General features: G+C 50.3%; 1 protein-coding gene across 2 annotated transcripts; it reads left to right on the top strand.

Moving 5' to 3' along the window:
* Window positions 1-5,732: 5,732 nt before the first annotated feature.
* Window positions 5,733-16,452, top strand: KCTD7 (potassium channel tetramerization domain containing 7). Of its 2 annotated transcripts, XM_081255924.1 has the most exons (5): window positions 5,733-6,075; window positions 8,483-8,652; window positions 11,991-12,169; window positions 12,609-12,981; window positions 14,711-16,452. In XM_081255924.1, coding segments are annotated over exons 1-5 (867 nt in total). In that variant the 5' UTR covers window positions 5,733-5,931; the 3' UTR covers window positions 14,712-16,452. The 2 variants fall into 2 exon arrangements, with proteins under 2 accessions (XP_081112050.1, XP_081112049.1); XM_081255923.1 differs by having other exon boundaries at window positions 12,609-16,452.
* Window positions 16,453-16,775: the final 323 nt, after the last annotated feature.

Raw genomic sequence — 16,775 nt, 5'->3', positions numbered from 1 at the left:
AACTAACAAAAGGGGGGGCTTAGTTACATGAATTATTGTACATCCACGTAACAGAATACTCTTCAGCTAATACAATATTGTAGAAAAAGATTTCATAACAGGAAAAATGTTCATGTTACATTAGGTGAAAAATTGAAATCACAAAGCTGTTTAGTGTGTTCCCAGGACATGTGCCAGTGTCCCTTGTTATCTCTTCATGGTGGAGTTTTGGGGATTCTTATTTTCTTTGTGCTTAACTCTGTTTTCTAGATGTGCTACGATCAGCATGAATTACTTTAAGTAAAAAAGTGAAAAACAATGAGAGTTTTTTAAAAGAGAGAAATCGAGATTGAACCGGCCTTATCTTAGAGATAAAATCGGGGGTCTAGAGTAGTGCTGTGACTTACCCAAGGCTACCCATCTAGTGAGACTTAACGTGGACTTTCAGTTCATTTATTTTCTGGTAAGTCTCATTTAGCTACTTCTTTTGATGAAAAATTAGTAATGTTAATAATCTGAAGACTTGGCTATTGGTTGTTCTTCACAGATGAGTAAATGAGACTTGAATTAGAGCTGAAGCTGTGCTGAGATCTATCGAAAGTCAACCCTCGACACGAAGGTTTGTTAAAAAAAAAAGACGAAATATTAAAAAAAAAAGAAATGAAGCTGAGTATTAGCTATTAGGACATTTAGATGGAGCACATTTGAAAAGATCACAATGCACTTAGAATTGATCTAGTTCTCTTGTGTAGGGTTTGGTAAACTACAGCCATTGGGTCAAATCTGACCACACCATTTATGTCTTACAACAATTTATAGGGCTTCCCTGGTGGCGCAGTGGTTGAGAGTCCGCCTGCCGATGCAGGGGACACGAGTTCGTGCCCCTATCCCGGAGGATCCCACATGCCGCGGAGCGGCTGGGCCCGCGAGCCATGGCCGCGGAGCCTGTGTGTCCGGAGCCTGTGCTCCGCAACGGGAGAGGCCACAGCAGTGAGAGGCCCACGTACAGCAAAAAAAAAAAAAAAAAAAAAAAACAATTTATGACATAACCTATGACATCACTTATGTCTTGTCTATGGCAGCTTTTCCTCAACAGCAGCAGAGTTGAGTAGAGACAAAGTCTGTGGCCTGCTAAGCTAAAAATATTTACTCTCTGGCCCTTTACAAAAAACTTTTCAGGGACTTCCCTGGCAGTTCAGTGGTTAAGACTCCGCGCTTCCACTGGAGGGGTCATGGGTTCAATCCCCAGTCGGGGAACTAAGATCCCACATACCACGCAGCATGGCCTTAAAAAAAGAAAAAAAAAAAAAAACGTTTTCAGACCCCTACTCTTATAGATTATTTTAATTCTATATTGCCTCAGGATATTTTAATGTTTTACCAAAGGACTCTTAGCTGGCAGTTCCAAACAAATGTCAGAACAAATATTAGCAGCTAGGAGGCCCCCAAATGGCAAGTTGTTTTTCTCTGATACTCTTTTACTGCCTCAGAGAAGCAGGCCACTCCCAGCCTCAAATCCAAGGCAGTTTCTAAGTGGGTGTGGGTAACTGGGGGAAGAAAGGCTGTGGAATGGTGGAGAGGCCCCAAGAGATGAGGACATTAAGAGATAGGGTACTTCTTGTCAGGGTACAGGGGATTATATTTCCAGCTAAATTCTTTTTCCACTTGATGGAATCATATTGAATAATAGATATTTAAACTGTGAAGTGCTTAAACCTGAACTGATAGACCAGTGGAAATGCCACACAAATGGGCCATGGGGATGGGAGGGAAAATTGGGGATGTGGCTCCAAGATACTCACCCAGCCTCCAGTGGGGTTTGACCATAATGCTTCCAGAGGTGACTGGAACAAGAGCTCCGTTAGAGACACAAGGGCTGAGAGAGTAATAGGCAGCAGTTGGTAGGACAACTGTGGACACTGAAACCACATAAATAAAACACTATTTTCATCGAATTCTGGATGTTAGTTATTTTTTTAAATTAATTTTCATTGGAGTATAGTTGATTTACAGTGTTGTGTTAGTTTGTGCTGTTGGATGTGAGTTATTTTTGCATCTATATTTTATGTTATTTGTTTTTATTATAATTAATAAATGAAAATACAAAACAACATTCATCAAAAGCTTACCTATAAAGAGCTTGGGGTGAGAGCACTTTGGGGCCCATATCATCTTGCACAGTGAAAACATCCATGGTTACCAGTGTGTACTCCAAACCAAAGAGCCCCCCCCCCGCAAATGTTCTGCTCTGAATAACACCCCTAGGATCTCTTACAACTTGAGGGGAGCCCCTTCCCACCAGCCCAGCATGATGGCATCCTGGAATTCCCTACCTCTATGATACCAGTAACAATCCATGCCCTTATATACTAATAATACCAATAAAATACATGAAAAAAATCTACATAGAGAGGTAACTCTTTGAATGTGATCACAGCACAAATTTCTTTCATGTATTCATCTATTGAGTTGCTACTATATGCCAGGCATTGTGCTGGACCTTGGAGGTTGATTACAGAGAGTAATGAGACAGTAAAATGGATGCCCCACCCTGCTTTCTGACATCCAGGAAGGCAAAGACCAACATGGGACCTCTGCTACAGCCACAGCAAAAAGGAAATGTTTTTAACACTTCCATATCCAAACTGGTCCACCGAAAGAGCAAGAAGCCTGGCCTCCAACTCAGTGTTCACTTTCCCCCTCCAAATCTCAAGTGCAGGGATCTGCTTGGTGAAGTTAGGTCACCTGTGGAACCAGGATACAAGGTACCATGGAACAAGCAGCTTTTAGATTTCAAGGTTCTAGCATTCAGTGAGGCACACTGGGGTGGTGGTGGGGACAGGGGTTCAGAAAAGAGATGTGAGAGGCAATCTGAACGTCGGCCACATTTACCCCATGCACTGTGCGAAGAGAAGTCCAGGAGACAGAACAGAAGTGGTTAACGAATGGGGGTGTGTCAGAGGCTGGGGGAGAGCCGAACTGGGTTGAGAGCAAGTGGGCCCTTAGCCAAGCTTCAGTGCCTTGGGAAGCTGCTGGCAAACAACCTCCTCCTCAAGGCTGGGAGAGAAAGGAAAGGCGAGTCCTCCAACTGGAAGGAAAAGAAGATGGATGCTTTTGTTACCGTTTTCATTTCCTTTATTGTTGTTAAATTGTTCAATAAATTAAAATCGGAGAGAAAATTCAGTAGCTGAATCAGCACTTTGTTAATCTGTTGCCATTCAAAAGGTCTTTTCTTTGGTGAGGCATGGAGAACAGAATCCAATTGACTAATCTCAGGACTCCATGCCTGTAGGACTATTTTTTTGGTTGACTCCTGGAGGAAAAGTAATCCCAGGGCTATAAGTGCTTGTGTTCTGAGAGCAGCCCACACCTCTGCACGGCCATGTGCTACCCATCGCCCCCGCAGAGGCTCACTGACCCTTCCCTGCAGCCCTCAATCGAACTGGCCTGGAAGTCATTTCACTGCAGGGTAGGGATGGCCACTGCCAGCAAACTGCCCTGCTCCAACCCCTGCCTACTCAGTCAGCAAGTCCTCATTCCAGGCGGCTGCCCTTGGACTTCTCCCCACCGTGTAAACAGAACCAACTGGGAAACTATATTCCTGAAGGAAATCCTCAGTCGAAGAGGAAGATGAAAACTCCAACACATTCAGTAACGTAACCGTGATTGCACATGGATTTTCCTACCTCCTGAGCCTCTGGGGCTCCTGTCCCATTCTCTTTATACAGCCTTGCTTTAAGGTGTAGGAATAACTGTCACTCTGATAGCCCTTAGCTCTCTGGTTTCCTCATATGGATTCCTAGAGGAGGAGAGGCCATCTGGCAGAGTAAATGGAAGTAAGCTGGTAAATGTAAGTAAGCAGGGTAAATGGAAGGAAGCTGGTCCAGGTAACTCCTTGTTGTGTTACTTAATGAACCAACCCAGAATCTACTCAGACTTCTTGTTATGTAAGATAATAAAATTCTCCTATTATTTAAGCCACTTTTTTTTTTTTTTTTTTTTTTTTTTGCGGTATGTGGGCCTCTCATTGTTGTGGCCTCTCCCGTTGCAAAGCACAGGCTCCGGACGCGCAGGCTCATCAGCCATGGCTCACGGGCCCAGCCGCTCCACGGCATGTGGGATCTTCCCAGACCGGGGCACGAACCCGTGTCCCCTGCATCGGCAGGTGGACTCTCAACCACTGCGCCACCAGGGAAGCCCTATTTAAGCCACTTTTGATTGTAGTTTCTATTACAGCTGAAACATCCGAAGGATGGAAAGGGGAAATTTTGTTATAGATATTGTTGAGAAAGGCTGGGGCAGGTAGTGATAGCTAAGAGATGGCCTCAGGGGGCCTTCTTTAGGGCAATGCCATTCAAAATGTGATTCAAGGACTTGCAGCATCAGAATTACCTAGAGTGGGACTTCCCTGGTGGTGCAGTGGATAAGACGCCGTGCTCCCAATGCAGGGAGCCCAGGTTGGATACCTGGTCAGGGAACTAGATTCCACACGCATGCCGCAACTACGAGTTTGCATGCTACAACTAAGGCGCCCGCCTGCCGCAACTAAGACCTGGCACAACCAAATAAATAAATTTTTTTTTTTTAAAAAAGAATTACCTGGGAGTTTGTTAGGAATGAAAATTCAAGGGCTTCATCCCAGATGGACTAAATCAGATTCTCTGGAGGTAGGGCTGGGAATCTGTATTTTAACAAGTTCTCCCTTCAGTGCTTTTGATGCAAGTATATTTGGAGAAAACACTGACCTAGGAGACTCCTACAGCTGGGAGTGTGATTGGTCCAAAGAGGAAGTGCTGTGCCTCTTGCTCACGGCTGACCTCTCTGAAGCTGTTCTAATCTTCTAGGCCTCAGTTTCCTTTTCTGTCACAACAATGTGAGATTCAAATGAGGAACTGGGTGTAAAAATGGTTTGAAGAGCTAAAACCTTGACCCCCTCGGAGAGTCTCTGAGCTGACCCTGTCATACCAGGGAACACAGCATCCAAGGCTGCAGACAGATGTGTTGGACCAGGCTGGACTCTGCCTCAGCAGCCTGGGAGCTTCTTTGGACAGGGCCTGTTTTCATCTGTGTCTCCAGGTGCCCAGCAGAAGAACTGACACATAAGAGGGTGGAGAGTCACTGTCATTCTTAATTGAACTCAACTGCCCCTATTTTGAGTTTTCTTTTTCGGACTGCTGCTTGATTCAATCAGGAAAGACTGGAGACCCAGGTTTTACCCTTGTGGTTAGAGGAGAGCCAGCCCCTGTCGCAGTGCTGCCCTTCCTCTCCTACAACCCCAGTGACCTCAGCCGTCCTCTCTCACAATCCTTCAGGAAAGGATGCTCAGGCTCTCCATTGAGGCGACCTGGTCCTCCCAGATTTCCCTGGCCTTCGACGCCCAGGGATGCCCAGGACCCGTTGCCCTGGAAACGAATGAACGATTAAGTCACGAGCCCTCTCTCGTCTCAGGTTTCTAGGTGTTGACCTGGACGCGGGAGCCACTCCCCAAGCCTATAAGAAGGCCTGGCTTAGAGGAGGTGGCCTCGCGCGCACCCAGCGCGCCGAGCCAGTGTTAGCGGGTGGAGAGGGTGCGCCTGCTGGCCAGAGGGCCAATCAGAGCAGGTCAGGCCAGCAGGTCCGGCTCCCGGTGGCCACTTAGACGCTGGCTGAAAGCGCTGCCTGCTCTGCGACTGGGCGAGGTTCCTGCCAATCAGGGGAGGAGGCCAGCGGGGGTTCGGCCAATAGCGGGAGGCGACCGGGTCAGGCCGGTCGCCCTGCGGTCGTCAGGGTGGTCGGCGAGACCGTCGGCACTGAGGGAGCGACGGCCTTCCGGCCCGCGCGCGCTGCGCTCTCCGCCCCTCCGGCCCCGCCCGTCGGCCGCGCCGCGTCATGCCAGGCGCTGCTGGGTGCTAGTGCCCGGGCCGCCGCCCTCCCGCCCGCCTGAAACCGCGCCCACTGCCCAGAGCCAGAGGGATGGTGGTAGTCACGGGGCGGGAGCCAGACAGCCGTCGCCCGGACGGTGCCATGTCCAGCTCCGACGCCGAAGACGACTTTCTGGAGCCGGCCACCCCGACAGCCACGCAGGCGGGGCACGCACTGCCTCTCCTGCCGCAGGAGGTACCTGGACCGAGGGCGTGCGGGGGCGCGGGAAGGGGCGCGGGGCGAGGAGCCGGTGCCAGGCAGAGCTGACCTTGGGATGTGAGCAACGCTGCAGCGCTGAGGCAGGGGTGGGGGTCGGGCCGAGGGCGGCGGCAGAGGAGCCGTGCTCCCCTGCCCACCCCGCTCCCACCCACCCCCCGACCCCGCCCCCCGAAATGCACCAGGTGTGTCTGCCCCAGGCGGCACCTGGCCCTCCCATCCCCCTCCTTCCAGCATTCACTGCCTGCAGGGTTGGTACTCCCATCCCTATGTCCCACCTTACCTACTGGAGGAGGGAGGGTAGGCCGTGGGAAGGGGCCCTTGGAGCCCCAAGAGATGATAGTGTCTCCTAGAGAATCCAAGGGGAGGCCTCAGTGGTTACCCAAACCCAGTCTCCAGCTGCCCAGAGAGTGGGGTTAGGGGCTGTGTGCAGATAAGACGCAGGCCAGTTAATAGATGTGGCCTCACTCACCTGACAACTCCATGGCTTTCCCTCCTAGCTGCTGTGCTGTGATGCACAGTGGCTTCCACTGGTCTTACTTAATGCATGTGACACTATCATACGCACACCTGAAATGACCCTCAAGAGAAGGGAAAGGAGGGAAGGTGGGGCTCTGCTGGGCAGTGAAGACAGGCTAGGAGGTAGGGGCTAAGGTAGTGGCAGACATGACCTGTGGAGTCCTAGGTGAAGGGACTGAGACCCAGAGGGGCACGATGGGGCTGGGTGAGGCTCTCGGGAAACTGTAGTGTCCTCTTGGGTTACGAGCCAGTACTCTAAACATCGTGGGGCAGTTGTGAAAATGGGCAAAGCTCCAGAAGGACTCTTTGTAATTGGAAAAAAAAAAAAAAGGAACCGTTGGAGGCCCAGGGTGCCATTTTTGGTGCACTGTCACTGGGGAGACGGTGTGGCTTGTGGAAAAAAGCACAGGACCCAGAGACTATAGGCCAGCACTCCAGTGCCAGCTCTTTCACAAATTACATGGCTCCATGTGAGTAATGTAAAGTATTATTATCTCCAAATAATATTGGGGTCCTTGGTATGCACATAAAATAGTTTTAGAGGAACTAGCTATAGAATAAGCAGAAGGCATTTCCCATCCTCTGGGTGCAGAAGAGTAACAGCACCTACATTCACAGAACTGTAAGTGCCTGTCGGTTTCATTCATCCATTCAGTGCATTTTGGGGGCTTTACTATGAGCCAGGCACTGCACAAGACACTGGGCAACTTCGATGTAATGTATTTGTATCCTACTTTATTTCACAAAGGATTTGAAAGTCGGGAAGAAGGACTGTCTAGATAAATACACTAGACTTTCACAGAGCCAGAGAGATGTCGTAATATTGAAAAGTATGCACTGGGATAAAATTTTAGTTAATCTGGAGGAGGTTTGTGGGAAAACTAGGGAGAACTGGCCTCATTTCTTTCAAAACCACAAACAGTGAAAGAGATTTAAAAAAATAAATAAAGGTCCTGAGCATTTTAGGGAGACCCTAGAGCTTCTCAGGGCAAATGCAGGTACCATCGTTCCCTGCCCTTGCCTCCAGAACCGTAGCTGGACTGGGCACTAATCTCCCTGCACAGATTAAGGAGAGAAGTGGAGAGGTACAGAGGATGAGGAGTGGATGCCTGACATTATTCAACAAACATCTGTGGGCCCTGCTCTGGGTGGCCTCAGGATAGGTGAACAAGATGATGTTCCTGCCCTCGGGAAACTTGGGCAATAATAACCACCAATAGCACAAAGCGCCCGTTGTGCAGAGCTCTATTATACAGGAGAATGTGGATACAGTGAAGGCACAATGGTGGGAGTGTTCAGTTAACCCTATCTTGGGGCAGGCAAAGGACAACAGAGCAGAAATGCTCATGGAATAGGGGACCTTGAATAGAAGCTCTTAGAATGAGTGGATGCTGCTAACCAATATGGCGCCTTGGTGTGAATTAGCAAAAGGGTGCACAGCTGGGCTGGCAGACCCCGCTCACGCAGGTGCCCTTGTGCAGTGAACAGCGCACACTGCCAGATGGGGCCATTGCATTTGCTGGATGGACAGAGGGAGGGTAGCAGGAGCACTGGGGACGGAGAAGACAGCATGATCAAGGGCACAAAGGTGGAGAGTTCACGAAGTGGAAGGAGGACAGTAAAGGCTTTGAACTCTAGAGCAGAGATTGTAGGACTGCGGTGGAGAGACCTGATTTAAGAGCTGTGGGAGGATGGGGAGGACTTGGTAATTGACAATTGCAGGGGAAGGGAGGAGAGAGAAGCGGTCAGAAAGATGCCTGGGTTTCGGCCTCGGGTGGCGCTCATCAGACCCAGGAAGGCGGCAGACGGGGCAGCCCCGGCTTGCCTCCCCACTGTGGGGCTGAAAGTGCTGGTGATTCCTCCCCAGTTCCCTGAGGTTGTCCCCCTTAACATCGGAGGGGCTCACTTCACCACACGCCTGTCCACCCTGCGGCGCTACGAGGACACCATGCTGGCGGCCATGTTCAGCGGGCGGCACTACATCCCCACGGATGCCGAGGGCCGCTACTTCATTGATCGGGATGGTGCGCACTTCGGGTACGTTCCTCCCTCTGCCGTCAACTGCAGGGTCCTAGCAAGTGAGCGGCCCAGGCTTGGGCATGGGACTTTAATGTCTTCCATAACACCTAGAAGAGGAGATAACCTGCTGGTGGAATTTAATAAATGTGCATATTGAATTGGATCAGAATTCTTAGTTTCTTTCCCAGAGGAGGCAAGGACAGCCGGAGAAATCCCAGGTAACACACATTGGCTGGATGTGATGAAACTGATTCTCTGCTATGCAAATTAATACTGGGAAGTTGTCATCCCTGTGGAATAGGTGTGACCGCACCGAGAGGCAGGGGAGTTCCAACACAGCTTCTGGGAGAAGACCCTCAGATCCAGATTCTGGGGCTCGGCATCGCTGTTAGGGAGAAACATGGGGTGTGGCATTGGTTCCCAAACTTCTTTCAATAGTTTAAAACAAATAAATAGGACAAAAAAAGGTGAGGGAAGGGCCAACATAGGGTTACCATCCTGTAATTTTGCCAAGTCTTTAAAAAAAAAACCACCTTCAGGGACTTCCCTGGCGGTTCAGTGGTTAATACTCCATGCTTCCACTGCAGAGGGCACACGTTCAATTCCTGGTGGGGGAACTAAGATCCTGCGTGCCGCACCGTGCAGCCAAAAAAAAACCCCCCAAAAATGAAACAACAGAAACACACAAAAAACCCCACTTTCAATTGTTACTGTCATTTTAACAGTAAAACATGGAACAACACAATCTCAAAAAAAAGATAGCCCTTCCCAAGAGAGGACTTCTGACAACCGTACAGATAAACAATTTAAAGACTTTATGTTTCGGTTTCCTTGTTTGTGAAATGAGAAGTAATTATAGCTGCCTTGCAGGCCTGTCATGTGGATTAAATAAAGAGTCTTGGTGTGACCCCTGGCCAGGTCCTTTCAGAGTATGTGGCTGAAACTCTTTGCCCCATCCGTCTAACTTTGGAGATGACTGGAGAACTAACATGGTTTTTGACCTTGAACAAAAGGAGACCCTCCAACCACTACGTCTCTGTGCCGGCCTCCAAGTAGGATTGCCCACACTGGGAGAAGGGTCATTTTCATCCTCAGAAAGGAGCCTCGTCAAATAATTTGCTCTGAAGCATCTGGGTTTCCCCACTGGGCGGTCAGCTGCCTCCAGTGCTGAGAAAACAAAAGTGTCACATCGCTCTGCAGAGCTATAAAAAGATTTTTGTTTGCAGGCTGTTTGGGAGAGGAAAGTGCTTGGCCCCGGCTGGCAGCTCCCACAGCGCTCTTCACTGGGCCTTGCCCGGGGTTATGTTTTTCAGGACTCACCAAGATTTGCTTACGATCCTAGAGGACTGATTTTGGAAGGAGTGACGGGGAGGGGGAACCCGGTTTGGCCCTAGGCTGATGCGCCCATACCCAGGTGGCCACAGCTGGAGAGTGGCAGGGCCAGGCAAGGCCGTGGCAGCAAGCAGGGTATTGTGGTGTTTATCCTCAGGCTGCTGGACTCCAGTGGCCTAAGATTCATCAGCAGCCTATGAAGCTGTTGAAAGATTCAGATAAAATAAAATAGGGGTTTAGGGCATTTCTCTGCGGGTGAGCTCACGAGGCTGGGCCTGGGCCTCCACCTGGGGCACTTTCCCATTGTGATCAGTGCACAGTGCCTTGGACTGGAGTCTGGACCACTGTGGGTGTGGATTTGGATTCACCCGTGTCTGCATCTGGCCTCTGGCTAGCTGTGGCTCCTTGTTTTTTTTTTGCGGTACGCGGGCCTCTCACTGTTGTGGCCTCTCCCGTTGTGGAGCACAGGCTCCGGACGCACAGGCTCAGCGGCCATGGCTCACGGGCCCAGCCGCTCCGCGGCATGCGGGATCTTCCCGGACCGGGGCACGAACCCGTGTCCCCTGCATTGGCAGGCGGACCCTCAACCACTGCGCCACCAGGGAAGCCCCGCTGTGGCTCCTTTAGCAAGGGTGTTCCTTAAGCTCTCTGAGCCCCACTTTTTCCTCATTTATAAAACGGACGTAAGAAAGCACTTACCCCATGTCGTTGGAAGGATTAAATGGGATAACTCCTGAACAGTGACTGACACAGATTAATACTTGGTGAGTGTTGGCTGGTGTTGCTTCATGGTCATAGACTCACTATTGAGGTAACAGCTTGGTCTTGGGGTTTACTGATACATCCTCACAGAAAAGCCCTTCCCACACCTACCAGTGATGGGTCTGATTACTTTCAGCCCTAAAGAATCTGAAGAGAGAATTAAAAGAACTGAATTGTTTTTTTAAGAAGGTGCAGTATGTGATTTTTTGTTCCCGCCTGAAGCCAGTTTGTTCAGGTGTCAGGGTTAGGCATTCCTCTTCTCTGTATAGCTACAGGATGATACTGATGGCAAGGATCTGTGGGGAGTGCAGAACTCTTCCACGTGGCTGGTGGGAATAAAATGCTACAACCACTTTGTCAAACAGGCACTTATGACCGAACAGTTCTCCTCCTGATGTTTACCCAAGAGGAATCGGTGCCTGAGTCCACAAGAAGTTTACAGGGAATGTTTATCACAGCTTTACTCTTATGAGACCCCAACTGGAAACAGTTCAAATGTCCATCAATGGGAGAATGGGTAAATAGTTTATAGTGTATCCATACAACGGTATGCTACTTAGCAATAAAAGGAAGGAAACTTCTGCTACACATGATGACGTAGGGAATCAATCTCAAAAACACTAGGTTGAGGGGAAGAAGCCAGGCACAAAAGAGAACATACTGTGTGATTCCACTTACGTGCATTTCAAGAAGAGGCAAAACTAATCTTTGTTGATAGAATTAGAAGTTAGAGTGGTTGCCTCTGTAGTGATTGGCTGGGAAGAGGCACAGGGAAACTTTAATTAGATGGACATGTTCTGTATCTTGATGGTACGTGGTGGTTGTGTGGGTATATTCATACGTGAAAAAGTAATTGACCTGTACCATTAAGATGTGTACCTTTATTGGCTATTATCTGTACCTCAATTCAAAATATAATTAAGGGGCTAGATATCATATCTTCCCATTTTTCCTATATATACTTAATAATTATAATAATAATGATACAATAACAACTCCTAACACTTAGTGAGGGCTTGCTCTGTGCCAGGTATTTTCTAAGCACTTTATGTATTAACTTATTTAATCCCCTCATAACATTATGGGGTACTTTTCTTATTTTCCCCCATTTTACAGAGGAGGAAGGGCACAGAGAGGTTAAGTTCACTTACCCAGGGTTACACAGCTGGCCATCTGGGTCCAGATCCTGTGCTCTAACCACTGGGTGGCACTGTCCGGATCCATTAACTCCTTCTCACCAACCCTCTTTCCTTCTTGCTCAGAGATGTGCTGAATTTCCTGCGCTCGGGGGACCTGCCGCCCCGGGAGCGCGTGCGGGCTGTGTACAAAGAGGCCCAGTACTATGCCATCGGGCCCCTCCTGGAGCAGCTGGAGAACATGCAGCCACTGAAGGGGGAGAAAGTGCGCCAGGCGTTTCTGGGACTCATGCCCTATTACAAAGGTGAGGGGTTCACTGTGCGGGCAGTCGGGGTGTGAGGAGGGAGGGTAGCGAGGCATCTGTCAGTGCTGAGGTCTCCACCAGAGCAAGTGGGTCATGGCTCGCCAAGACACCTGCCCTACTCAAGATGGGAGAGGATCCTGCTTCCCTTCCTGCTGCCCTCCCAGTCCCGCAGGAAGATTCAGATGAAATAGGGACCACCTTGCCTGCAACGTCATCAAATCGCATTTCAGAAGGGTGGTACTCATCCCATCCCCTTTGTTTCCTTTTGCCGTGCAGTACCACGATTCCTGTTTAAGTTTGTGCCCTTCATGGGCCCAGAGTCCCTTCCCCTGGGATCTGTCTCTTCCCTCTTGGGTCCACCGTCACTGGGGCTCTCTCTGTGCCCCGCCCCCCCTCCCCACCCCCGTCCCACTGATGGGTGACGTGTTCACCCCTGCAGACCATTTGGAGCGGATTGTGGAGATTGCCCGGCTGCGCGCCGTCCAGCGGAAGGCCCGCTTTGCCAAGCTCAAGGTCTGTGTCTTCAAGGAGGAGATGCCCATCACCCCCTACGAGTGTCCGCTTCTCAGCTCCCTGCGCTTTGAACGGAGCGAGAGTGACGGGCAGCTCTTTGAGCACCACTGTGAAGTGGATGTGTCTTTCGGGCCCTGGGAGGCCGTGGCTGACGTTTATGACCTGCTGCACTGCCTGGTCACGGACCTCTCAGCCCAGGGCCTCACCGTGGACCACCAGTGCATCGGGGTGTGTGACAAGCACCTCATCAACCACTACTACTGCAAGCGCCCCATCTATGAGTTCAAGATCACGTGGTGGTGAGTAGCCCTGGCAGGGAGCAGAGTCCTGTCAGGGAGGGTGTCCGTTCCCCTTGTCGGCTCTGGGAGCAAGGTCCCTGGAAGGGCTGCTCGCTGCCCCAGAACCTGCTGAGGTGAGGACGGGTCCTGAGGCACAACTCCAGGCGGACGGAGGTGCAGCCCCAGTCTCCTTGGCTGTACCTCGGGGCCAGGTTCAGGGCTGGTGGCCCACGGGGACTTGGTGCCTGTGCTCACCTGGCCTTTCCTCGAGGCACGGTAGTCTCTGCCTGAGGCTGATGGGGTCCGGCTAGCGAGGGCTTGACCAGGAAGTCCAGAGAGGTTTTGTCACTTTCTTGACCTTGCAAGAGAGTTTCTGCCCTTTTTAGAGCCACGTTACCAAACTCACGTAGGCATAACCCCTCCTCCACCCTGTTCAAGAGTCCCTTCCTTATGCTCAGTGTATCGGTATGAACGTGGAACATGATGGGGGCTTAACCCAAGGAGCCCCCCAGAGCCCCTGGCTGAAGAAGGAACATTTTCTCTCCCTCTTCCCTCAACAGTAGCCCCACGCTTTGTTTTAGGATGTGGAAAGACTCTTTTCCTCCCAAAACACATTCTTCACCACCTTTTGGAGATGTAACCATAGTTGCCAAAGCCATGCACCAGGTTGGCCTTAGAAAAGCACAATGTTTACAGCCCTGCCTCAGGGTCTTGGCTTCTCCTACCTTCCACTAACCTTCCTTGCTTGAAGGGTTATCTTCTCACGGGGCTGGAATGCACATTTCAGGGACTCCTTTTGAAGATTCCCTAAGTCAAGCAGGCAAGATGCCTAGATCTTGTGTTATCTTTGAGGTGTAACATCCTTTCTAGAGGCGCAGAATACACCCTTGGCTGCTGTTCCATGTTAGGATCCAATTTGTGGTGAACCTCCTTGGATGGGAACCCCTGTTGCTTTTTCCTGCCAACGTTCTCCTTCTCAGAGATTGTCTGTCTTGGGGAAGGAAAGAGAGGGCCGGAGGAGAGGCGCAGCTATCGCAAGAGCTGTGGGAAGACAGCAGCAGACCTCTGTTATGTTTGCCTCTGCACAATTCAGAGAGAAAAAGATCCACCAGCTTCTGTTCCACTGCATTTCCCTCTCGCGCTGTCTGCAGCCTGGGGCAGCCAGTCGGGATGTGGGCCTGTGCCCCCTGGAGGAAATGCTGTGCAGCACTGGTCACTGGAAAGGGGACATTCCCTTGCTGCGTGCAGGGCTTCTCCCTGTAATCGTGATTGAACTTGACTGCTCCTGGGTGGTGTTGTAGGGAGATTTTTTTTCTGTCAGCCTCATCGGTCTCAGTCTTACAAGACCAGGTTGGCGAGGAGGGTAGTGGGGGAGCTGAGGAAGAGAAGGCCAAGCCCTGGGACCTTGGCTGAATTCCTTCACGGGGCAGTGACCCCTTGGCCCCTGTATGGGAAGATTCCAGGGCATGGTCCCCCACTCTTACACTGTATTCTTATGTGCGTGGAGCAGGCGTCTAGGCTGACATCTAAGGGGACGGTCCAGTCAGTGGTTCAGGTTCAGGTTCCAAGATAACATGTTCTCTCCTTGTTCTCATCCGCAAACGGCTTGTCACTTTTCTGGAGCTGGTGTCCCTGCTTAGACCTTACCCGACAGCACGGTTCTTGCCTTGTCCTCAGAGAAGGGTCTTTCATTTAAGTTGCCCAGATCGGCAAATAGACTGAACGCTAATACAGGTTCGTTTTTTGACAGACACTGAGGCAGGCTCTTCAGGAGGGAGCCAGTGTGAGGAGAGAGCAGATGGGTAAGCCCAGTGCCCGCAGTGATCCAACCTCGGCCCCTTCTCTTGCCCTCCCCGGCCCAGAGCATCACAGCACTCGGTTATTGAGGGTCCATAAACATAAGACAGGGAGGGACTGGTTCACACAAGCTCAAGTCAGCTCAAAATCAGGCCCTGAAGACTTGCTTGGGGCTTCAGGGACGCTGGATAGGAACGCTGTCCCTGCGCCTCTTGCTGGAGCCCCTCCGTTCCTCTGCCCCCGTGTTGTCCTCGCGGAGGTATTCTGTGCTGTCGTTGGGGGACAGGGCTGTGGCCAATAGCCCAGGCAGAGCAGGGACACCGGCAGCCAGCTTAGAGCTCCTTCTAAATGGAGTAAAAGAATTCGGTGGCCCTGTTTGGCCATTGTCTGTTGAGAAGCCAAGGCCAGGCTGCGAAGCGCTCTTGGATGTAGAGAGTTTGTGGTGATTGCCTACAAATAAAGGTCATCTCTGAGGAAGTGACTTCTCCTGGTTGGGTCCCTTTTCACCTGTCAGCGGCCAAGCCCAGAGCATAAGAAGCATTGGGTAAGGTAGGAGGGCTCCAAAGGACGGCTGCTTCTCCCAGATTGAAAGGAAGTCTGTCTTCATGGAATTCTTGTGTGTAACGTCCTTGGGTCAAACCAAGGGGCCTGCCTTTGGAGCTTCCCTTATGTTTGACTTCGGGTACCTTTTCTCCCAGGTGATCCACTCACTTGTTGGGAAGGTGAAAGTTATAGGAAATAGGACCGCATGGTGCAATGCTATCTGCAATTCAGTAAGAATGAAAAACTTAACTGCAACTAAGTTTGAAAAGATTGAAACAAAACCACAGTGAAACCCAGCACACCATCCCAGGTGGGGGAATTCTTTGGGTAACGCTCTAAATAGAAGACATAGAGGAATCGTCACCATCCTTATTCTACCTCTGGTGAATTCACCAGGCTGTCCAGTACTTATCACATGGAAAGCAGTCGACTGTGCTCTGAAAATTTCTGTTCTTTCTCACTGGGGCTTGGGATATTCTGGGAGCTGTCTGAGCCTTGTGCCTCAGGCTGCTCAGGTGATATAATCTTCCTGTTCTGGGTTGCTCATTGGAGGATTAGGAAATTGATATCTGCAAGCCATAGAGTGGGGTGAGCCTCACTGTGTGATCTTGGTCTAAGCTGGATCCTGAAATGGTTAAGGCAAATAACAACAACAAAACAAAAACCACTCACACTGATCATTTTGATCCCAGTTAGAATTTCAGATATCATACCTTCTGTCTGTATTTGATTGTGCTACAAGTGATTAAGCTTTCTTGGGTACCATTTTGCTGGGGCTCTTTCATGAAGGTGGCGCCTGCCTCGTGATCCTTAAAAGAGGGAGGCTTTATTCATCAGAAGCCAGAGTGTTGGGAACTGGGGTGGGAGAGGCACTTTTTGGAATTCTGGAAGAAGCATACATGTATACATACATCAATTGGAGGAAGGGTGGGCTGGCAGAGGGTCAGAGGAGGTGGGAACAGAGACGGGGAGGAGGGATAGGCAGTTGCCTCTGGGAGTGGGAGGTCACGGGGTCGGTCGTCTTCCTTCTGTACAGTGTGGGCTTTGTGTACACAATATAACACTGCCTGTGTTCGTTCATTTCCTGTCTGTGAGCGCTTTGGTGCATGGAGCCTCAGTACCCTCACCTGGCATTAAAGTCAAGAATTAGAACCTGGATGCCGTGCCTTTCTTGTTCAGAGACTTACTCTCCTCCCTCCTCCGCCCTCCACGCTGCCAGAAAATATGCATTGATTTCTGCTTAAAACATGGTATGTTTGGGGATGCCATACTAAATCAAACAGGCTCTTCCCTGAGACATGCGGCTGAACTTCCGCCCTGACTTGAAGTTAAACAGAGACGGGCCCCCTGGAGGTTCCTCTGCAGTTACCCTCACCTGGTCTCTGTCCCAGTAGGCATACTCACCTGTGCCCCCAGATTTCTGGGGTTTATAGGCAGTACTGGCCATTTGTTCATGACCCTCAACTTCCTTACTT

Source organism: Mesoplodon bidens (genome assembly GCF_964165515.1).
Source record: "Mesoplodon bidens genome assembly, chromosome: 15".
Lineage (NCBI taxonomy): Eukaryota > Metazoa > Chordata > Mammalia > Artiodactyla > Ziphiidae > Mesoplodon > Mesoplodon bidens.
Note: the sequence above shows the minus strand (reverse complement) of the source record. Positions and strands in the feature narration are given on the sequence as shown.